This window comes from Epinephelus lanceolatus, chromosome 3 (genome assembly GCF_041903045.1).
Source record: "Epinephelus lanceolatus isolate andai-2023 chromosome 3, ASM4190304v1, whole genome shotgun sequence".
Lineage (NCBI taxonomy): Eukaryota > Metazoa > Chordata > Actinopteri > Perciformes > Serranidae > Epinephelus > Epinephelus lanceolatus.
This window is the reverse complement of record NC_135736.1, coordinates 42,642,233-42,662,429: the sequence shown is the minus strand read 5'-3', so window position 1 is coordinate 42,662,429 and position 20,197 is coordinate 42,642,233. Positions and strand designations below refer to the sequence as shown.

At 40.8% G+C, this 20,197-nt stretch overlaps 1 protein-coding gene across 3 annotated transcripts in view; it reads left to right on the top strand.

The window, feature by feature from the left end:
• The window catches only part of sst3b (somatostatin receptor 3b), an 80,610-nt gene that overhangs the window by 55,398 nt on the left and 5,015 nt on the right, over positions 1-20,197 (top strand). For all 3 annotated transcript variants that reach the window (XM_078166395.1, XM_078166396.1, XM_033623469.2), the window contains exon 2: positions 17,435-18,276. In XM_078166395.1, the coding sequence (XP_078022521.1) occupies positions 17,500-18,276 (777 nt within the window). In that variant the 5' untranslated portion in view covers positions 17,435-17,499. The remainder of the gene's footprint in view (positions 1-17,434; positions 18,277-20,197) is intronic.

The following is a 20,197-nucleotide window of genomic DNA, read 5'->3' as shown; positions in this document are numbered from 1 at the left end:
GCAGATTTAGTAGCTGTGAGGACATGTAAAATGGAACATGTTGGAAATGATGACATAATCTCCTCAATTTGCGCATGCCCATTGTTGCTTTGGATAATGAGCATACACTAAAACAACAACAACAACAACAACAATGGCACACCTGAGTCCCACGGGTCACTAAAAAGTTTGATAGGCCCAGGTTCAGGCTGAAAATGTGCACTGGTTGGCCTCGGTCGGTTAGGGCTCAGGCAGCAGGGGAAAAAAATGTATAATTTTTTTTAGATTAATATATATTAATTAAAATAAAAAATAAAAAGTGAGCAGCCAGGCTCTGTGCTGGGTTCTCTGTCTTTTCTCCCGGCCAGAGCAGGGAGCTCCTCTGGCAGGTAAATACAGTGTGGAGAGTCCATGATCCACCATGCTGGCCCATTTTCCGCTGGTAATGTGCGTGGCTTGTGCTGCCACACAGCCGGGGTGTCTTGAGCAGTAGGAGCTGACTAGTGCTTTTTGGGGGCGTTGGGCTTGGGTTCAGTATTTTATGTGATGATCTCGGACAAGCTGGGTTCAGGCTTCAACTCACCTTTGGTTCGAGTTGTAATTCCTTTGGCGTTTTGAGAACTCTAGAAGGCATCAGCTGCACACAGTGTTTTCGCTCGACCTCAGCATCTGTGGTTTAAAGTCCACCAGAAACTACAGTTTTGATCAGGCCCATGCCAACCAGCAGATGGTAGGACACCTTCCAGTGTAGTATTGTTGTCAAACAGGATTGGAAGGACAATGTTTCCAGTGCATCAATCATAAAGCCTAAATTGAATGGGAATCATTGATGATGAGATCTCAGGTAAGTGTTTTGAAAGAGGTAATGTTAGGCTGCACACTTTGCTACCGTAGTGATGAGGGGAGACTGCTGCAGACAGTGAATGCTGGCGAGCGTTTTCAAACATATCTGTATACATGTAGGCAGTGCTTAAGAGTCTACTGCCAACCTAGCAGCTCTTAAGAAAAAATACTACAGTAAAATGAATAAAACTCAGGATTATGATACCCTTTGACATCTCCTGTCATACTGGAGTATTCGTTTCTTAAGACTTTTAATACAGAGCAAATAGGCAGAAATAGCAAGACTGAAAAGCAGTTTACCATGAGTAAGCACAATAAGAAAAATATGCTACAGTTAAAATGCCCAAAATTTAGGACAGTTGCACTCTACTGACCATTCTCATTTCATCTTCCCCATATTTGTTCAATTTTTCAGTTCATGAATTAGCTTGAAAATGACTGAATACCGCCATCTACAGGTGACATTTAAGGTGGACCGAGAAATTCCAATTGGAAGCTGTGAATCGGATCACTGTGGATCTGCCACAGCCTTCGAGAGCAATGGCGAAGTTACAGAGTCAAAGAAAGTTATGTTTTATGTCGTGGCAACAAGCGCATAATCCTTGGGACTCCAAGGCAGCCATAATAAACAACAGCCTACTATCAAGAACGCGGCAGGCTGAATAACACAGAAATGAGAGAGATTAAATATCAAAATAAAAAAAATGGATCATTTTTTAAATGTTCTATTTTTGACCTGCGCACTAAATGAAATATTTGAAAAAGAAGTTGAAATCCGTTTTTTGTTGGACATTGAAAAACAGTTAATGAAATAACAAATCGTTTTTCCATTTTATTGTTTTTTTGTTCTTAATTGAAATTCAACTGAACGAATGGTACACGGACCTACGTCCTCAATATGTTTTAAACCAAATCCGTTGTAATATTACGTTGATTGCGTAACTGTGCGTTAAGTACGTAACGTCAGACGTGGGGCGCTTATTCGTTGGATATCATATGAACAATCCTGTAAGTGCCATTTATCAGTGATAAGTTTGTTTTATTGTTTGGTCATGCGACTTGCTGTAATACAGAGAGAAATATGTTTCATTGTAGTGTTAAAGACATTTTTAAATATGTGAGGTTACTTTGTTCCTGTACATTTGGTCTCTGCGAATCTTTACATTGGTCCTTTGCGGCTACCGAACATATGTGATGAAGAGGAAGTGAAGCTTTTATTGTGAAAGGTTCAGTTTAAGAAAATGAACAACAACAGCGGAGCAACGCGGTTGTTTTAACGTTTCGTTGGCGTTGCTACTGAGCCAACTCAACGTAAACAATGCAGACTAAAAATAGCCACTACACATTCTATGAGGATACGTTGAACAGCCCCGACAACATTGCGACACTGTGAGTCTGTGTGTGTGTGTGTGTGTGTGTGTGTGTGTGTGTGTGTGTCATCATGGCAAAATGTGGTCTTCTCGACAGCTGTTGTTTTTGTCTTTTTGACTAATTTGCCAGTTGTTTATATCTCTGTTTGTCTGTGGACAGATTTTTGTCAGCCCGATAACGTTGCAACCAGGCAAGATGCAGTCCGAAGATGGGTGTGTTCTGATTAAGGGCACCATAAGTTGTGTTCTTTCTTCTTTTCTGTACACCCTGGTCTGATTAAAAAAAAAAAACAACACTGCCTCTCAGTGCAAGCCTTAATGTTACCTCATGTGGGAGACAGCAGCAATATTTGAGATACAGATACAGTGTGATTCAGGTGATGGAGTGTGTTTGAGGCTGTGTGAGTTTTTTGGAGGATAGAGGTGCAGAGGTTTTTGTGCCCTGTAGCATCAGACGGTTGATCAGGTGTTTGTGTGTGTGAAGTTATGACTGTGTAAAGCATGTGAAGTAAAGTTAAAGAGATCACTTTTAATGTGCAGTCAAAACTCCAGGCTCAGTATTAATGGCAGCTTGAAATTAACAAGAGTGAGTGGGCAAAAGCTCTTAACTGCCACAAGATGTTTGCTAAAATGCCATGCATATTTATTCACAGTGTCATGAAAGGTGTCCAAACACGACCAACTTTTTAATTACAAACCAGATAGACTGAAAAAGAAACAATAAAATGTCCTAAAAAGCACTCATTGAAGGTAATTATCATGAGTTGAGCAATCAGCATGGATTCATTTGACTAACTAAATGTTTACCAGACAGGCATTTGTTTTAATGGTGACCTTGTTGTCACTCGATCACATCAGCGGGTTGTTTGCACTGAGCTGTGGCTCGTACTATTATGAGGTAATTACAGGCATCAGTAGAGTTTTCAGTGAGGAGGAAGCGGCCCTTCACCCTCAGTATCAACCATGTAATCATAAGAGGCCTCTCACATGAACAGAGTCAACAATACAGTTGCTGCTCTACACTGCTTTTAGAAAATCCAGCCATTGAAATTAATTCAAAGGCTGAGTGGTTGGTTGTGAAATATGTATTTGTAATGTGTTTGATCTCTGCACATTTGCTCTTTTATCTGTAGGAGAGCTTTATCAGGCACTAGAAATGTGACCTGCTCAGGCTCAATATACGCTTGTTACACTTGGGAGAAATTGTGACTGCAAATGTGTAATTTCTGTAAAATCACAGCTGTAAAAGTGTGAAAAAGGAGTGGTATATTACATTTAACCTCATTTAAGCTTTTAGTATAATATAATAACCCCCTGTAGGCTTAAAAGTAAGCTCTACTCAGTTTGTATAGCTTACTCCTTGGCAGCAGCTAAAGCCAGTTGGAATTCACAACAGGTAAGATGAAATCCATTAGCAACCCAGAGTCTCCACAACTGATCATAATCCTTATGTTCCAAACAATCATCACCTCGCCAATAAATCTCTCATTACAATACTTCCTGTGACACTTTGGAGTCAAGATCAAAACATCAAACCAAAGGCACTTACATCTCACCGTGGAAGCACAGGTGCCGAGTCGATAGTCGTAGATGAAAAAAGGATGAATGACTCGCAACACTGCAGGACTCTGCAGAAAATAATTATTTGTTGCACTGTGACGTATGTTTCGAGCTGTATGCTCTTCATCAGACTTGGAGTTATGAGCAAGCATGTCATGACAGTAGTGTATTCAGCAACGTTGTGGACAAATGAGTGTTTGAAATAGAGACCGTTGTAAGGTGTCTTTCGGCTGCTAGGAAACAACATCATCGTTCCACTAAAACTTCCAGTCTAGCCACTACTGCAGAAAAACGCTTAACTTAAAGTCCTCCTGAACTGAAGTACCCACTGTGGTAAATGTCAAAATTTGTTATAGGACCTTGCAGCTCAATGGTAGGTTGTAAGACAAGGTACAAACTTGATGTCAGAAATTAATCTACTGCTTCCCTAAAGAAATGCACCAGCGCAAAGCGTGGATTGTAGCGATCAAAAGAAAGAACCGGACACGGTCTGGGAACTCGAGGATCTGTAGCACTCACTTCATCGCAAGTAACTCAGCTTATTCAAGCCAACAGCATTACATTGTTGAAGCTAACAACTGTTAGGCCACAGAGGCAGAGAGGAGCATTTGTATTTGTTAGTGCTCTGTGTCTGTCTTGTCATTCCATTCTCCAAAAAATTATCAAAATGACCAGTAAATAAATTAACACAACAAACCCTGGAAAGGCCAAAACGAGTTTCCTCTGTGGGGTGGTTGGGCTCAGCCCTAGAGATAGGGTTAGGAGCTTGAACATCCGGAGGGAGCTCAGAGTAAAGCCGCTGCTCCTTTGCTTCGAAAGGGGTCAGTTGAGGTGGTTGGGCATCTGATCAGGATGCCTCCTGGGCGCCTCCTGTTAGAGGTCTTCTGGGGACGTCCCACTGGTAGGAGACCCCGGGGTAGATCCAGAACACGCTGGAGGGATTACATATCTCATCTGGGCTGGAAAACCTTGGGGTCCCCCAGGAGGAGCTGGGCCTGCTGCCCCCGTGACCTGGCCCTGGATAAGCAGATGAAAATGGATGGATGGATGGATGGATGGATGGATGGATAGATGGATGGATGGATAGATGGATGGATGGATGGATGGAGACCCTGATGTTTCCTAGGTGTGCCCAGTTCTCTCTTTTGACTGCTGCAATCCATGCTTTGCACTGGTTTGTTTCTTTAGGGAAGTGGTAGACTTTAATTTCTAATGTCAAGTTTGTATCTTGAAGAAGAGAACATTCTGCCTTTAAGAAGCAAGATTCTAAAACTCATTTTGTTATTTCCCACAGTGTGCATTTCACTTCTGAGGGACTAATGTTAAAAAGTTGAACGTTCCATAAGCTGTTTTATTGCCTCCATGCTGGTTTTTGGGTTGTCCGTTTGTATGTCTGCCCCATTCCTGTGAACACAATATCTCAAGAACATGTCAAGGGAATTTCTTCAGATTTGGCAAAAACGTCCCCTTGAACACAGTGACGCACTGATTGGATTTTGGTGGTCGAAGGCTAAGAGTCAAGGTCAGTGTGACCTCAGAAAACATGTTTTTGACCATCACTCTGGAGCCCTCATGCTAATTATGACAAAACTTCACACAGATGTTGAATAGGATATAATGATGAGGTGATAACATTTTATATCCAAAACATCAAGGATCAACTTCACTGTGACATCATAATATTCTGCATAAAACACTTTCCTGGCAAAGACTCAGTGTCATATCTCAGGAATAGAGAAGGAGACATTTGGTCAGATACTGAAATGTTGACACTAATCTTGGGTGTCCACCTTGAAACTGTGCTGATTGTGTAGATCGTCTGTGCTGCCTGTGGGAAGATGAATGTGAAGCAGCCATGTTGACATGGATAAACTTGACCGGTGCGCAGAGGCATACTATTGCAGGGCGGTAATTCTAGCCATTGCCTGATATCTGACAAATGTCAACTTGTTGCACCCTGTTTTCATCTTCAGTCAACTCTATCTCAGTGGAGTGGGTGGATTCAAAGGTCTGGATCCAGGCAGCTGTTTTCACGCAGTAATAACTGGACTGGAAGTCTCGGTGGAACAACAATGTTGTTTCCGAGCAACTGAAGCACGTCTTGAAACAGTCTGTAATGAACATATGAATCAATGGTGGTGAAGTAGATAATTTTGCTGAAGTGGCAGCCATGGCGACTGTCGTCATGAGTACAGGCACTTTTAGCCAAGGCATAAGCAAATGCTGTTTGAGTACACAACACACACTCACTTACAGTGTGTTTTATCAAGAGACAAAACTGTTGAGGTGTTAAGTTACCACAAATCCTATTCTACAACAGAATGTGGCTGGAGTCACAGATTTTACTCCCTATTCATTTCAGGGTAATGTTTTCCCTGCTAGTGGCTAATTGACCCTGCCTTGTTCTCTTCAAGCAGAGTTCAATCATGTTTAGCTCTGACACAGAAGTCTGGCTCTTATGTGTGATAGAGGAGGTGGGATTTACCTCATATATGAAACACACATCATAGTAATGCAAGCTGTAGAGAAGCAAGGCTGCTGCTAAGCTGCAGCGAGTGCAGGGATATTAATAGAAGGTGGTGACAATGTCTGATAAAAACTTGCTGTTGTTATGGTTATGCTTACAACCAGATGTACACTCTTTTGTCTTAGGCTTGTTGCTAACCACATCAGCACATTTCAGAAGACTAAGTCCATGCATCAAAGTGTTCCAGACAAAAAGCCATTGACTACTTTTACATTAACAAAATATTCCAGTATTTTTCCCTTATTCTAAAAAAAGACAATATTTCTACAAAGGTTTACATGGCTAATGAATATTAATATTTCACTAATATTCTCATTTACATGCAGCCCTGCATACTCTGATTAAAGTGCATTTATCAAAAAAGTATGGAAAAAAGGACGGCTGAAGCTGCTTGTGGCATTTGGCATCAAAATAGTATTTCTTTTTTCAGTATTCCACCAGTAACAGACTTATTTAACCATGCCAACAAAGCCCCCTTCTTTCATTCCTTCATCCTTCTTCAACTGGTTGGTGTTACAATATTTCCACATAAAACCTGTTGATATCCAAGTCTCTCATAATGCTCAAAAGTAGGTGTAATTCTTCTTCCTACCAGAGAAATGGACTTTTCTTTTGGGGATGCATCTCTACCCCACATCCTGCCACAAACAGGCAAGAGGATGCATATTCTGAATGCGCTGTACACATGTCTAAATAATGTTTTTAAAACCTGAATAATATCAACATACCTCAGGTTTTAAATCTTAAAATGCTACATTTGGGAAAAGGCCTGATTCAGCACATCCATTTAATGAAATATGCTGTTTACACGACCTCTATCAAATTCATAATGCATGTAAGTGTAGTCACACTAGCCATGTTTCCATCAGCCTGTTTAGATGCGCATCTAGAAGTATCATATTGGAAAATTATGATGGAAACGCCAAAATTCGAATTAGAATCCCCTGATTCACACAAACTAAAATACACTTGCTTTAGCTGGGTTTTGGTTGATTCGAAAAAATGTTGATTCGCAAAACGGGGGATGGAAACAGTTATGTTCGAATTACGTCTGACGTAGCGCACCTCTCTCTATGGTGATAGTGAGTTTGTAGTTTTCACCAAAGTCCGTACATTTAATGGAAACACACAGGATTCATATTTCTTTTAATGCGCATTTCCCAATGATTCTAATCACCTTTGGATGGAAACAGCTATTGGCACACAGGAATTCTTGCTGCAACCTCCTCTATGAAACAAAGGAGTAAGACATCCCAGGAACCTGCTGTGATTAATTAAACGGCACATCAAAAATCATTAGTTTAAAGTCCCCTCTACAAATATTCCACTGCCTTGAAGCATTGTGGGAGTTGATTCTACAGTTAAAACCTGAATTGACTATCGGCTTTCTAGGGGCAGTGCAACAAGTTTTAAATGTCATGGCTGGTGTGCTCAAGGGGGGAACAGGAAGGACCTAAATGCAGATTTTCAGTGATTCAGTGAGTCAGCTCACAGGCAGGTAAGCAGAGAGACAGGTACAGGTGGCCAGAAACCAGAGGCATGAAACAAGCACCGCAACTTAGAGGTACAATTGGAAATGAACCAATATATACACAGCTTGGCTGATTGGGGAAAATGGGAAGCAGGTGTGTAGTTCAGCAGTGAGGGTCAGAGGCCGTTTACACGTACACGGTGATTTTGATAAACGGAGACATCTTCCTTCGTTTGTGCCCTTCGTTTACACGCAAACGGAGATTTCTCCTCTGAAAACGAGTCTTTCTAAAAACTCCGGCCAGAGTGGAGATTTTGGAAAACTCCGGTTGCGCGTTTGCATGTAAACTGAGATAAACGCAGATAAACGGAGTTATAGGCAGCCCACGTCACAATATGTGCCGGAACTTGCGCCTGTGTAAAAAGTGCGACCTATGTTGCTATGGTGACAATGGATACATGGAAGGCTTGAGCTTCTCCTTACACTGCCACCTACAGGTTTGGCATGCTCTTGTGTATATATACACGGGTAAGTGTAAACGAAGATCTTTTTGAAAACGGAGACGGTGAAATGTCCGTTTATGAAAATAGCCGGCAACGTGTAAACGGCCTCTCAGGTAACTGAAGGGCTGATGAGGGAAGTGGGAACAGGTGTGTGGATGGGAGGGGCAGTCAGGTAATGGGGTGAGGAGGGGAAGTCCTATGGCTTCTGGTGGATGGATGGAAAATGACAATGAAGGAACCTCAGGAATGGGGAATGTGGCCAGAGAGGAGGACAGAGAGACAGACTGTGACACTAAGCACCACACTGACATCATCTTATAACATTAGCATCGACTGGAGTCATGTTTGTCTTTAAGGGCAAATCTAAGTCCAACCAAAAAATTATTATTGCTTTATTGCACTATATTCACCAGCTACATGTAGTTGCTCACAGACAGTTTATCTGAGCTTTTATTGCCAAAAAAGTTGCCTGTCGCAGTCAGGAGTGAGGCTAATGAGAGTGGTGAGTGTGAACTAAGACAATGAGCTAAAGGACACTAAAATAGATCTGAGGGAACCTGCAGAGTCGAGTAATAATTCTTTGTAACATTACACATAATAATTTAACCCATTGTTGATATAAATATATTTCAATCAGGAGTGATACAAGAAGAATACAGAATATGAGTGTACAGACTACCATATAATTTGTGCTGATTAAGATGTAAGATGATGAAGTCTTTGGCGCTTGGACACCAGAGGGAGACATTTTGTCATCAAGGGACATGTGAGCAGCAGCAAGATAACACCCCCCCCCCCCCCCCATAGAGTCCAGACACTGGTGGAGGTGTCTGCTGACTCTGAGGCTGCTGAGGCGGATGAGGCTGATGAATCTGTAAAGACTAGGTGGTGATGGGGAGGTGATGGGGAGGTGGAGGGCACGCACGACTGCAGCAAGAAAGAACTACGGCAGTAAGACACAGCTCTATACTACATGCTTTTGTGTTTGATTTCAGGCTCACAGGATGGAGTTACATTTCATGTGATAGATTATTGTAATCCAGCCTCTGGTTGTTGATATTACAACTTAGCTCCTGACTGGCAACTTTAATTTAATGAGCAGGAACAGGCGCAAGAAAAGTGACATCAGCCCCTCAACACTAGTGACATCAAAGGTTCAGTGATATCTCTAGACCTACAGTATCTGCACTCAGCAGATGGAGAGAAGAGAATCTGCATACACACATGCACATATCGCACACATGTAAACTCACACGCAAGGCTTAATATGTGCCATTGTTGCCTTTGTATGTGAATGCAAAGAGCACGGGCTCTTCAATCAGCATTCATTTGGACTCTCTTGTTTGTCGCTTTCATTTGCTCCATACAAGGCCTTTTGGGCCTTTTCTTGACCTTACATCGCCATAGCAACATCTCCCAGGAAGTTTTTTTCTTAGAGCCGGCCATAGAATGGCAGACAAAAGAGTTGATGTCCTGTGGGAAGACAGATTGTCTGTCTGCTCTATTGTGAGGGTCAGAGATTAGAATGGCAGGTGTTGTGCTGCACATCCTGGAAATCAGGAGCACAAAAAGAAGTGTGTGTGTGTGTGTGTGTGTGTGTGTATGATTAAGTAAGCTGTACAGTGTGTAAGGGAGTTCTTGTCTTCAGTAGGATGCTTCTTAACTATATATACATTTTTTGTGCTTTTGACAAAATTGTTATCCTGCATGTCTCTTCTTCTTCTTCTTCTTCTTCTTCTTTCTTCTTCTTCTTCCGAGGAAATCCTACTTCCCATGCACTAAAAATCACCAAACTTTGCACAAAGGTCCAGTCCCATGCCAGATTGCCTCAGCTGCAAAAACAGGCCAATAGTCCTGATGGTGGCGCTACAGCAAGCCTCTAAAGTTCAGTGAAAATTCACAACAAATCAACCATATGTGCTACAGATTTGCAACTTTCACCAAAATGTAGCCCCAATACTGAAGAAACTTTTGTACATTTAAACCTATTGCAAAGTACGAAGTCCATCACTCTTATTTTATTTAAAAAATTGTAAAACTTATTAAACCTATCTCCTCCCACAATTTTTGCTCAATTGACACCAAACTTGCTACAGAGCATCTTCAGACTGTCCTACACAAACGATCTACACAAATTTTTGATTTATCGAAAATTGAGCCTACAGTGCATCAAAATGTTTGACTGTAAATTGTATTGTAAACATATACTTGCAAATTCTTGCTAAATACATTTTCAGTGTTCATTAAAAAAATGACAAAATTTTGGATTGAACAATTGGAGTCAATGCAAAAATGGCATTTTTAAACATCAGTTTTTCACTTATGGAGCCAATAAATCATTGTTAAAAACAAATTACCAACATCTCCATGCTGTCTAGATGCAATATGTGTATTTTCGGATTTTTGTCTTAATAACTGAATTTTTGACAGCCGTTTGAAATCTGCCTTTACACACTAACAGCTGCTGTCTTGCACACAGGTGACTGGCTTAGTCAATTTGTGAAGCTACATGTGACATTTCCGTTTGCCAATTAGATAGAGGATGGTTCTTGGTGTTGAAGATTGTGAGTTCAAGCCTCAGCTCGTGCAACACTTCCATATGAGAAATCTACCCAAACTTTTCATAAAGGTCCAGTCCCATGCCAGATGTCCTCAACTGGAAACACAAGACCATAGTCCTGATGGTGGCGCTACAGCAAGCCTCTAAATTTCATAACAAATCAACCATATGTGCTACAGCTTTGGAATTTTCACTTTGAAATTTGCTTTTCCATGGATGGCTACTGTCTGGCACCCTGATGCTTGGCTTAGTCAATTTGTGAATTCAGCTAAGGCAGAAGGGACATTCTAATGTGAAAGTCCTATGTTCAGGCATCATGCTATGTGGATTAGAGACTACTAAGGTTAAAATAATTATGATCCAGGCAGTTTTGCAGTGAGAGAAAAATACTCTTTATCAACACTTTACCCTGTTATTCCTTGTCTCTTTTCCCTGTTTATCTGGCTTAGCTATCACTCAATATGCAGAGTCTATCCAATAGCTACTTTTACATTTATAAAAAAAAAATTTCATCTTTGTCACCATGGATAATGTTTAGCTTTAAGCTAGATCAGGCCAGTTTGTTCATAACTGCTAGCAGTTAATGTTATTCTTACTTTGTTGTTCTTGAGTTTTTTCTTTCCTTTGTATATTATGAGTCTGATCACTTCAGCCACTCATCCACAAGTTGAAGGGCATGCCATAATTATATGATGTAACTTCTATGTTGTGATATGCTTTGTTTTAGTGTGTGTGTGTATTACATTTTTCACATGGACTTTTACATACAGTGCCCTCCAAAAGTATTGGAACAGTGAGGCCAATTCCTTTATTTTTGTTGTAGACTGAAAATATTTGGGTTTGACATCAAAAGATGAATATGGGACAAGAGATCAACATTTCAGCTTTTATTTCCAGGTATTTACATCTGGATCTGATACACAACTTAGAAGATAGCACCTTTTGTTTGAACCCACCCATTTTTCATGAGAGCAAAAGTATTGGAACATGTGACTGACAGGTGTGTTTTGTTGCCCAGGTGTCTCCCAATTACATTGATTATTCAAACAATAAATAGCACTGAATGTCTGAGCTCAGTTTCAGATTGGGTACGATAGGTTTTGCCTGTGTAGACTGCATTTAGAGGTGGAACCAACATGAAAACCAGAGAGCTGTCTATGGGTGAAAAAGAAGCAATTGTGAATCTGAGAGAAGATGGACAATCAATCAGAGCCATTGCACAAACATTGGCCATAGCCAGTATAACCATTTGGAATGTCCTGAAGAAGAAAGAAACCACTGGTGTACTAAGCAACAGACGTCGAACAGGTAGACCAAGGAAAACATCAGCAGTTGATGACAGAAACATTGTGAGAGCTGTAAAGAAAGACCCTAAAACAACTGTTAGTGACATCAGCAACAACCTCCAGAGGGCAGGAGTGAAGGTATCACAATCTACTGTTCGCAGAAGACTTCATGAACAAAAGTACAGAGGCTACACCAGAAGATGCAAACCACTCATTAGCAAGAAGAATAGGAAGGCCAGGCTGGAATTTGCCAAAAGGTACAGAGATGAGCCTCAAAAATTCTGGGAAAAAGTTTTATGGACTGATGAGACAAAGATTAACTTTTTCCAAAGTGATGGAAAGGCGAAAGTTTGGGGAAAGAAAGGATCTGCTCATGATCCCAAACATACAAGCTCATCTGTGAAACACGGTGGAGGGAATGTCATGGCTTGGGCTTGCATGGCTTCTTCTGGGACGGGCTCTTTCATCTTCATTGATGATGTAACAGATGATGGCAGCAGCAAAATCAACTCAGAAGTCTACAGAAACATTTTGTCTGCTAATTTAAAGAAAGATGCAACCAAACTGATTGGGAGATCCTTCATCATGCAGCAAGATAACGACCCAAAACACAATGCCAAAACAACAAAGGAGTTCATCAGGGGCAAGAAGTGGAAGGTTTTAGACTGGCCAAGTCAGTCTCCAGACTTAAACCCAAAAGGGCATGCATTTTACCTGCTGAAGAGGAGACTGAAGGGAGTAACCCCCCAAAACAAACAACAACTGAAAGAGACTGTGGTGAAAGCCTGGAAAAGCATCACAAAAGAAGAATGCAAAAGTTTGGTGATGTCAATGGGTCACGGGCTTGATGCAGTTATTGAAAGCAAAGGATTTGCAACTAAATATTAAGTCTCATTCACTTTAATCTATTTTAAGTTTATATGTTCCAATACTTTTGCTCACCTAAAAATTTTGTGTTCCATTACAAATAATGCTATCTTCTAAGTTGTGTATCAGATCCAGATGTAAATACCTGGAAATAAAAGCTGAAATGTTGATCTCTTGTCTCATATTCATCTTTTGATGTCAAACCCAAATGTTTTCAGTCTACAACAAAAGTAAATGAATTGGACTCACTGTTCCAATACTTTTGGAGGGCATTGTATACCACACATTCAGTGTTTTATGATGAAATAGATTAGGGACCACTGAGCTGCTGGTTTAGTGCTGGGTCAGACATCAGTGTTGAGCTCTTTGCTCAGAATTGCCTAAAATTGCCCGGCCCCGACCATTGCTGCGCAGCAGCTATAATTGTACCTGAGATCAGGTTGTAGAAAAAGGTTCATTTATGTGTTGTACATTTCAGCTCTAAGGTAATTCTGCCCTTCAAAGCTTAGACCAGCTGGTCCAGGGATGCAGGTCATTTAGTGATAAACCTGTATCGCTGTCCTCCAGGCCTGCATTGTAATTATTCATGGCATTTTGTTTATGTTCATTTTCTTATGCATATTTAATCAGTTACAAATGAGGTTTTCCATTGAGTCTCTTCATTATCACTGCAGGACTACTGAAGGACAAAGGTTGAGGAAATGTTGTTTTGACATGTAGTTTTTAATTGAAAATGTATTTCCTATATATGTGGTTAAAAACAATTTACCTATATTTTAACTATGTATATGGACTCAAATGTGTACGTTGTTAAAATTTTTTTAGAGCTCAGGAAATGCATTAAAAATAAACTCAAAACAGACTCTTCAGTCATATTCTCACACATTTGACATTTCACATCTCGTCTACTATTACAATATTGACACAGAACATACAGTCCAACTAGTCATGTATAATGTATTATTCTGAGAGATTCCTTTGATATGCACATATGAAATATGTATGTCTTGTCAGTCCATGTGGACTAAGCACCTTTATATTTATGACCCTTGAATTTATTTATGTGAGACACAAAATTCTATCAACCTATCGAGATTGCACAAGTGGTGTGTGGTGTGTGTTGTGTGTTAGCTGATTTTTAATACGCTCGCAAAACCACCTTCAGCTTTTGATATTGTTGGTTCATTGTGAGGCCTTTCTATAAGCTACTTCCCTAGAAAAAAGAAGTATTGCTCAATGCTTGCAGTGCGACACTCAAGTTCACTTTGACTGGAATAACAGTCAGTGACTGAAGACAAGTTATCATTTGGTTCCTTCCTCTGATTCATGAGCTTTTAGCTTCACCCCAGCTGGCTACACACACCTTATGAAATTGGTATTTGGTTGACTTTAGGTTGTGACGTCAGGTGACCAAATTCAATGTCAGGACAACGTCTAATGCCGACGTCAACTGGTGTAGAATACTGACGGCAGATGACATAATGTTTTGCTGGTTTTAGATTGTGCTGTCAAGTAGCCAAAATCAAACGTCTTCCAAATGTCTTATGCTGACGTCATCTTGACCTAGAATACTGACATTTAGTTGTAACATATGGAGAACAAAACCCAATGTTTCGTCTCTAGACAATGTGAAATTCTAAAATCGGTAATAAACCATCATCAATGCGATTTCCATTCCAACCAAAATTTAACATCCGTGCCAGCAGGGACGCCACCGTACCGTGTGACTACCTGAATGTTGTGCAACCACATAACATCAAGCATAATATTTTGTCCATGATAAATGAATCTGAATCAGAATAAAGTCATATCAGGAGCTCATATCAAAAGACTAAATCTTTGAATTAATCTAAACTTGCCTTACCTTACAAAAATAATATTGTATATTTACTGGATTATGTGAGTGTGTGTCCTTTTAAGTATTAGGTGGCACAGGTCATCTCACAGCTGCATTTACGTTTTGTAATTAATGCCCTTACCTCTGGCTATTGGCCCTTACATTCAGCCTAGAGTAAACACAGATTCATGCACCATGATTTGAACACATTTTAAACGGAGTTTCTTTCTTAGCTGACCTTTAGTTTGAAATAAAACCGAGATAATCAAATACCTAATTTTTGTTTCAAAATTAAAACCTATTCTAAACAAAGGGAAAAAATGACATTGGTTGTTTAACCGAACTGTACAATATTCTCCTTTATGTGTTGCTGTAGATAATGTCTCTGATTTTATTGTATCGCTCACAGTTTCTATATGCATCCTGTAAATTATTCTTCCTGCGTTTTCCCCTCTTCTGTTCCCATCGTCCTCCCATCAGCATCAATGCATTTAAGTCAAGGTTGTGAAGGACATGCCTCTGTTATTTTTTCCCCCGTAGGTCAGTACATTTTGTTCCTAACAGACCACCAATTATTAACCATCGCTGTGAGGGATGAGGGTGTGCCTGTGTGCGGCATGGTAGTTATTAAGAAGGCTTCATAAACAAGTCTTGTACTAATAGAACTAAATGCGTTATGTTTTTGTTCCGGTGCAGGCTTGTTTTTGTTGTGACGGAAGGAGGGTTGTTAAGCTGATTAGTAGTTTAGTATGCTACAAGCTTCACCGGTCTCATATTGGAGCAAACTTTTAAACTTTTGACTATCCATGCCATCATCGGCAGCAGCCATTTTGACTGCAAACAGAACTTGATAGATTTTTAGAAATGTGTTTGTCGAGTTGTGTCTTTGTTTGTCATCCCTTCTCTCTCTCTGCTAAAGACTGTGTATATTTTCTGAGTTTTAATGTCTAATGCTGCATTTTTACCAGCTGCGACAACTTCATCATATCGGTTTCACGGGATTTGATGTTTTTTGTTTGTTTTTTTCATACAAGAGTGGTCTTACCCACATTTTCTACTAATGACAAAAGAATTACTGCAGTAGATGGGCTTTACATAGCACATTTTACTGTCATAAGGACTGTATCATGCTTTTTTCATGTGTACACACAGGTAAATGCATGACCCCTTCAAAGTATGGTTGCCAATAGGGCAGCAGTAATTAAGTTAAATAATTAGAATGATTATGGTTGCAGTCAAAATAAAACATTTTTATTTAACCAAGTTTGCATAATCAGTACAGTCAACCATCATTATCATCATCAAAATCTTATGACAGCATTTGCAATAGATGGTCGGTTGCTCCACGTCTGACCTGTTAAAACCAAAGAACCTCCAGACGACAGACACGGCTCCCCTTTTTGGTATGAGCTCTTCTGGGTCATCATGTTCTTCTTCAGCAACGTGTACAGTTGCCTTGCTTTCGGCAGCCATTCTTGCCTCTAAACTTGTCTCTATGCTCTCACTCTAGCCCGCCTCAGTGTTTCCAGATTTTGGGAGAGAAACAAGCAACCAGGGCTATGGAAACAAGCCCAAAAACCAACTAGCTGACCAAAATCGAATCTTTTAATCCTCTCGCTTTCTACAAATCTTCATTGTATTCTTTCCATATTTTGCCCACTTGTTAGCAAAATAGTTAAAGAACCTCCATTAATCACGCAATTTAAATGTGAAAAGTCTAATTGGCTGACCGTCACCTTTGTGTATGTGGAGAAGGAGAGGGGCAGAGGGAGCGGAGCTGTGGAAACTTCATGCAGTCCAACATACTATCATGCTTAAATAACTTATTAGATGGATATATACATAGAGAGAGAAAGGCAACGTTTAGAGAGCAAGCCCAAATAAGCAACTCCACTTTAGAAACAAGCCCAAAAAAACGCAACCCGCGACTTTACAAACAAACATGCCCAAAGTCGCAGCTAATAAGCGGAACTGGCAACCGTGGCACGCCTGTGGTGTGCAGCAGTGAAATAGGTCCCCGCTGAAACACTTTCCCACCACGCATGTTCCAGACGTTGTTTGGGCTTTTCACCGGTATTGCCGTATATGAAAAATTCATATCATCACGAAAATAAAGACTAGTTTTTGGTACCAACCGGTATACCGCGCAGCCCTAGCTGGAATTGTTTTGACATCGTTAGTCTGTGTGTCATTATGGCAAATGTGATCCTGGTGACACCAGTTGTAGTGGAAGTTACCACAGAAGCTGTTTTTGAGTGTTTTGCTAGGTGTTTATATGCGTGTCGTCTGGCTATGGACGGGTACTGTCAACGCTATAGCGTCTACTACCAGAGATAAGATGAAATAATTAATTATTCAGGTTATTAGGGTTTTGACCTGTGGAAGTCATATTAGAAAACTTTGGATAGAGCCAGGTTACCTGTTCTGCAGAGTTAAGCGAACTGCCTCCTGCCCCAGCATTCTGTTTGAGGGGAGGATAGTATCAAGTAGTATCAGTAATATCTCATCTCACACTTGGTAATAAAGTGAATAAGTATTTCACAAAATGTGAAACTACACCTTTAATGCATTGTTTAGATTGCCTTTGTGCATGAAATGTGCATAATTAACTAACTTTTCTTTGCCTTGTAGGACTGTTGACCCGTCACTGATGGGATCTTATCAACTTGTGTTGCCTCACGTTCCTTAAAGCCTCCATGGAGCTCATCCAGGCCACCCAGCTGCCTCTGGAGGCCCCTACACCTACGTGGAGCAACAGCTTCAGTCCCCCTTACTCCCATTTCCTGCTCGTCTCCACTACTTCTGAATCACTTCTTGGCTTCAGCCCGAGTGACAGCTCTTTCCTCTTTAACAGCACCTGCCAGAACTGCACCAAACCAGAGCCTGGATCCCTCCCTGGCTTGGCTGGAGTCTTCATCCCTCTTATCTATGGAATAGTGTGTGTTGTTGGCCTCATAGGCAATACTCTGGTCATCCATGTTATAGTCAACTACACTAAGAATGAGTCAGTCACCAACATCTACATCCTCAACTTAGCCATTGCAGACGAGCTCTTCATGCTGGGCCTGCCCTTTTTAGCCGTGCAAAATGCTCTGCTGTTTTGGCCCTTTGGCTCTCTGATGTGCCGTGTGGTCATGACAGTGGACGCCATCAACCAGTTTACCAGCATCTTCTGCCTGACCGTGATGTCAGTGGACCGCTACCTGGCTGTCGTGCACCCCATCCGCTCCTTCTGGTGGCGGCGCCCCCGTGTAGCCAAGGCTATCAGTGCCACAGTTTGGGCAGGGTCCTTTGTGGTGGTGCTGCCGGTGGTGGTGTTTGCAGATGTGCTGAAGGACGATGGGAACTGCAGCATCGTGTGGCCTGAGCCAGCAGAAGTGTGGAAGACGTCTTTCATTGTGTACGCGTGCACTGTGGGCTTCTTCTGCCCCCTGCTGGTCATCTGTCTGTGCTACCTGCTGATCGTCATCAAGGTACAGCATTTACAATAACGCAGATGCAAAAAGGTTGTTCCAAACTACAGTACCCATGAGCCTCATCCTCCATTGCTACGGAGACAAAATCAGAGAGGTTGTAAGTTCAAAATGTTCATTGTTGAATTCGTAAACAAAACACAGAGCCGCAGTTGCTAAATTAACCAAAAATTGATCCAGAATCCAAACGTACACATTAACAACCTACATTAAATTATTATTATTTCGACCTCCTCCACAGTCACCATGTTTGGTTGTTGGTCAGAAAATTTTGACTCTGCCCTCTAGTGCCACCTAGTGGTTGTATCTATACCAACATACAGGATGCAAGGAAGCATGGGGGTGGTGACAGTGTCGTTTGAAATTAAGGTATTTATTTTTGTACATAAAGGGAGTATAAATGACCCTAAAGTTTTTTGCACACCAAGTTTGTATTTTTTTAATTCCTTCATCTGATAAAAATTGTTACGCACAGAAACCTTGCATGCTGAGTACCATGCGTTTTATTGGGTTTTTTTCCTTCCAAAAATTTAATAATGGGCAAAATGGAAAGATACTGTCACCACTCTCTGGCTGCATCTTCCATTTGGCACCACGGCTACCTGACAGAACTGAGCTGTCCTTCCTCTCTGCCTCCACATTGTTGCTCACTTTCATTCTGTCTGCCTGTGGTCTTCATCCTCTACTTCTGCCTCCTCTTTGTCACCATCATCCACCTGAATATTACTATCTGACTTATTGAAAAGAGGCTGTCTGAGTTGCAAAATGATACTCTGCTCCATGTTCCTTTCTCGTTGCTTCTTTGTCAAACAACTCTCTAGTAGTGAATCTTTACAAGGCTTTTGACGGATGCGAAAAAACACAGGCAATCAAACTTATTCTGAAAACTGTTAAGACATTTTAAAGTGAGTGTGTAAACGTGATTAACACACGAAGTCATATATTTATTCTTAAACGTGCGACAACTTCAGACAAAAAATAACCTTGGTGTACAAAGGCCTTTACTCCCAAAACCAAGGGTGCCTGAAATGGCTCATGCCATTTCCCACCTCTGTTGCATTGCAGTGTTTTAAGTCAAAATTATTTTTGTACAAAAAAAAATGCTGTTTTTGGCTATTCGCTAATAAATCTTTCCAAATGAAGCTGCATTGCAGAGAAGCCCTTTAATGCAGTAACAGCTTTCATCACGTGCTGCACAAACACATTGGTACACACTAATATCCTATATAATTGGACTGCTCTCTGTTGGTATCACTAATGATGTTGGAGGGCACTTGTAGTGAAGCAATATTTGTACAGAAATAATGGGGAAGCACACTGTGCCGCAGTTAATATGTTATGATTCTGTGGAAAAACATCCACCACAATATACGACACAATAAAGGCTACATTCCCCTCAAAACTTTCAGAAATAAACATTCTTTTTTTTATACCATAAAGTACCATCGATGCTCTCATCAATAATGTGTATTCTAACTATAATTGCTAACTCGCAGCTGTGTGCCTCCGTGAACCAGTAAATTTGCATTTACAGTTAATATATTCATGTCTGTGAAAGCATTGAAGCTTCATGTACACCCCCCCAGGTGGGCACCAAAAATTAGTGTCACCAATTTAGTACCTGACCGAATGTCTACCCCCTGTTCCTGGGTTATGATGTCGAATAAAGGCCAGAAAAGTGTTTTTGCAGAACATTATAAGTTCATCCAATCAGTTCACCATTGAGTCCAAGTGAATGTTTGTGCCAAAATTGGACAAAATTCTCTCAAGGCCTTGAGATATCATGTTCACGAGAATGAGACCGAGGAGGTCACATTGACCTTAACCTTTCACCACCAAAATCGAATCAGTTTTTTGTTGTGTCTAAATTAATGTTTGTGCCAAATTGTAAGAAATTTCCTCAAGGTGTTCTGAGATATCT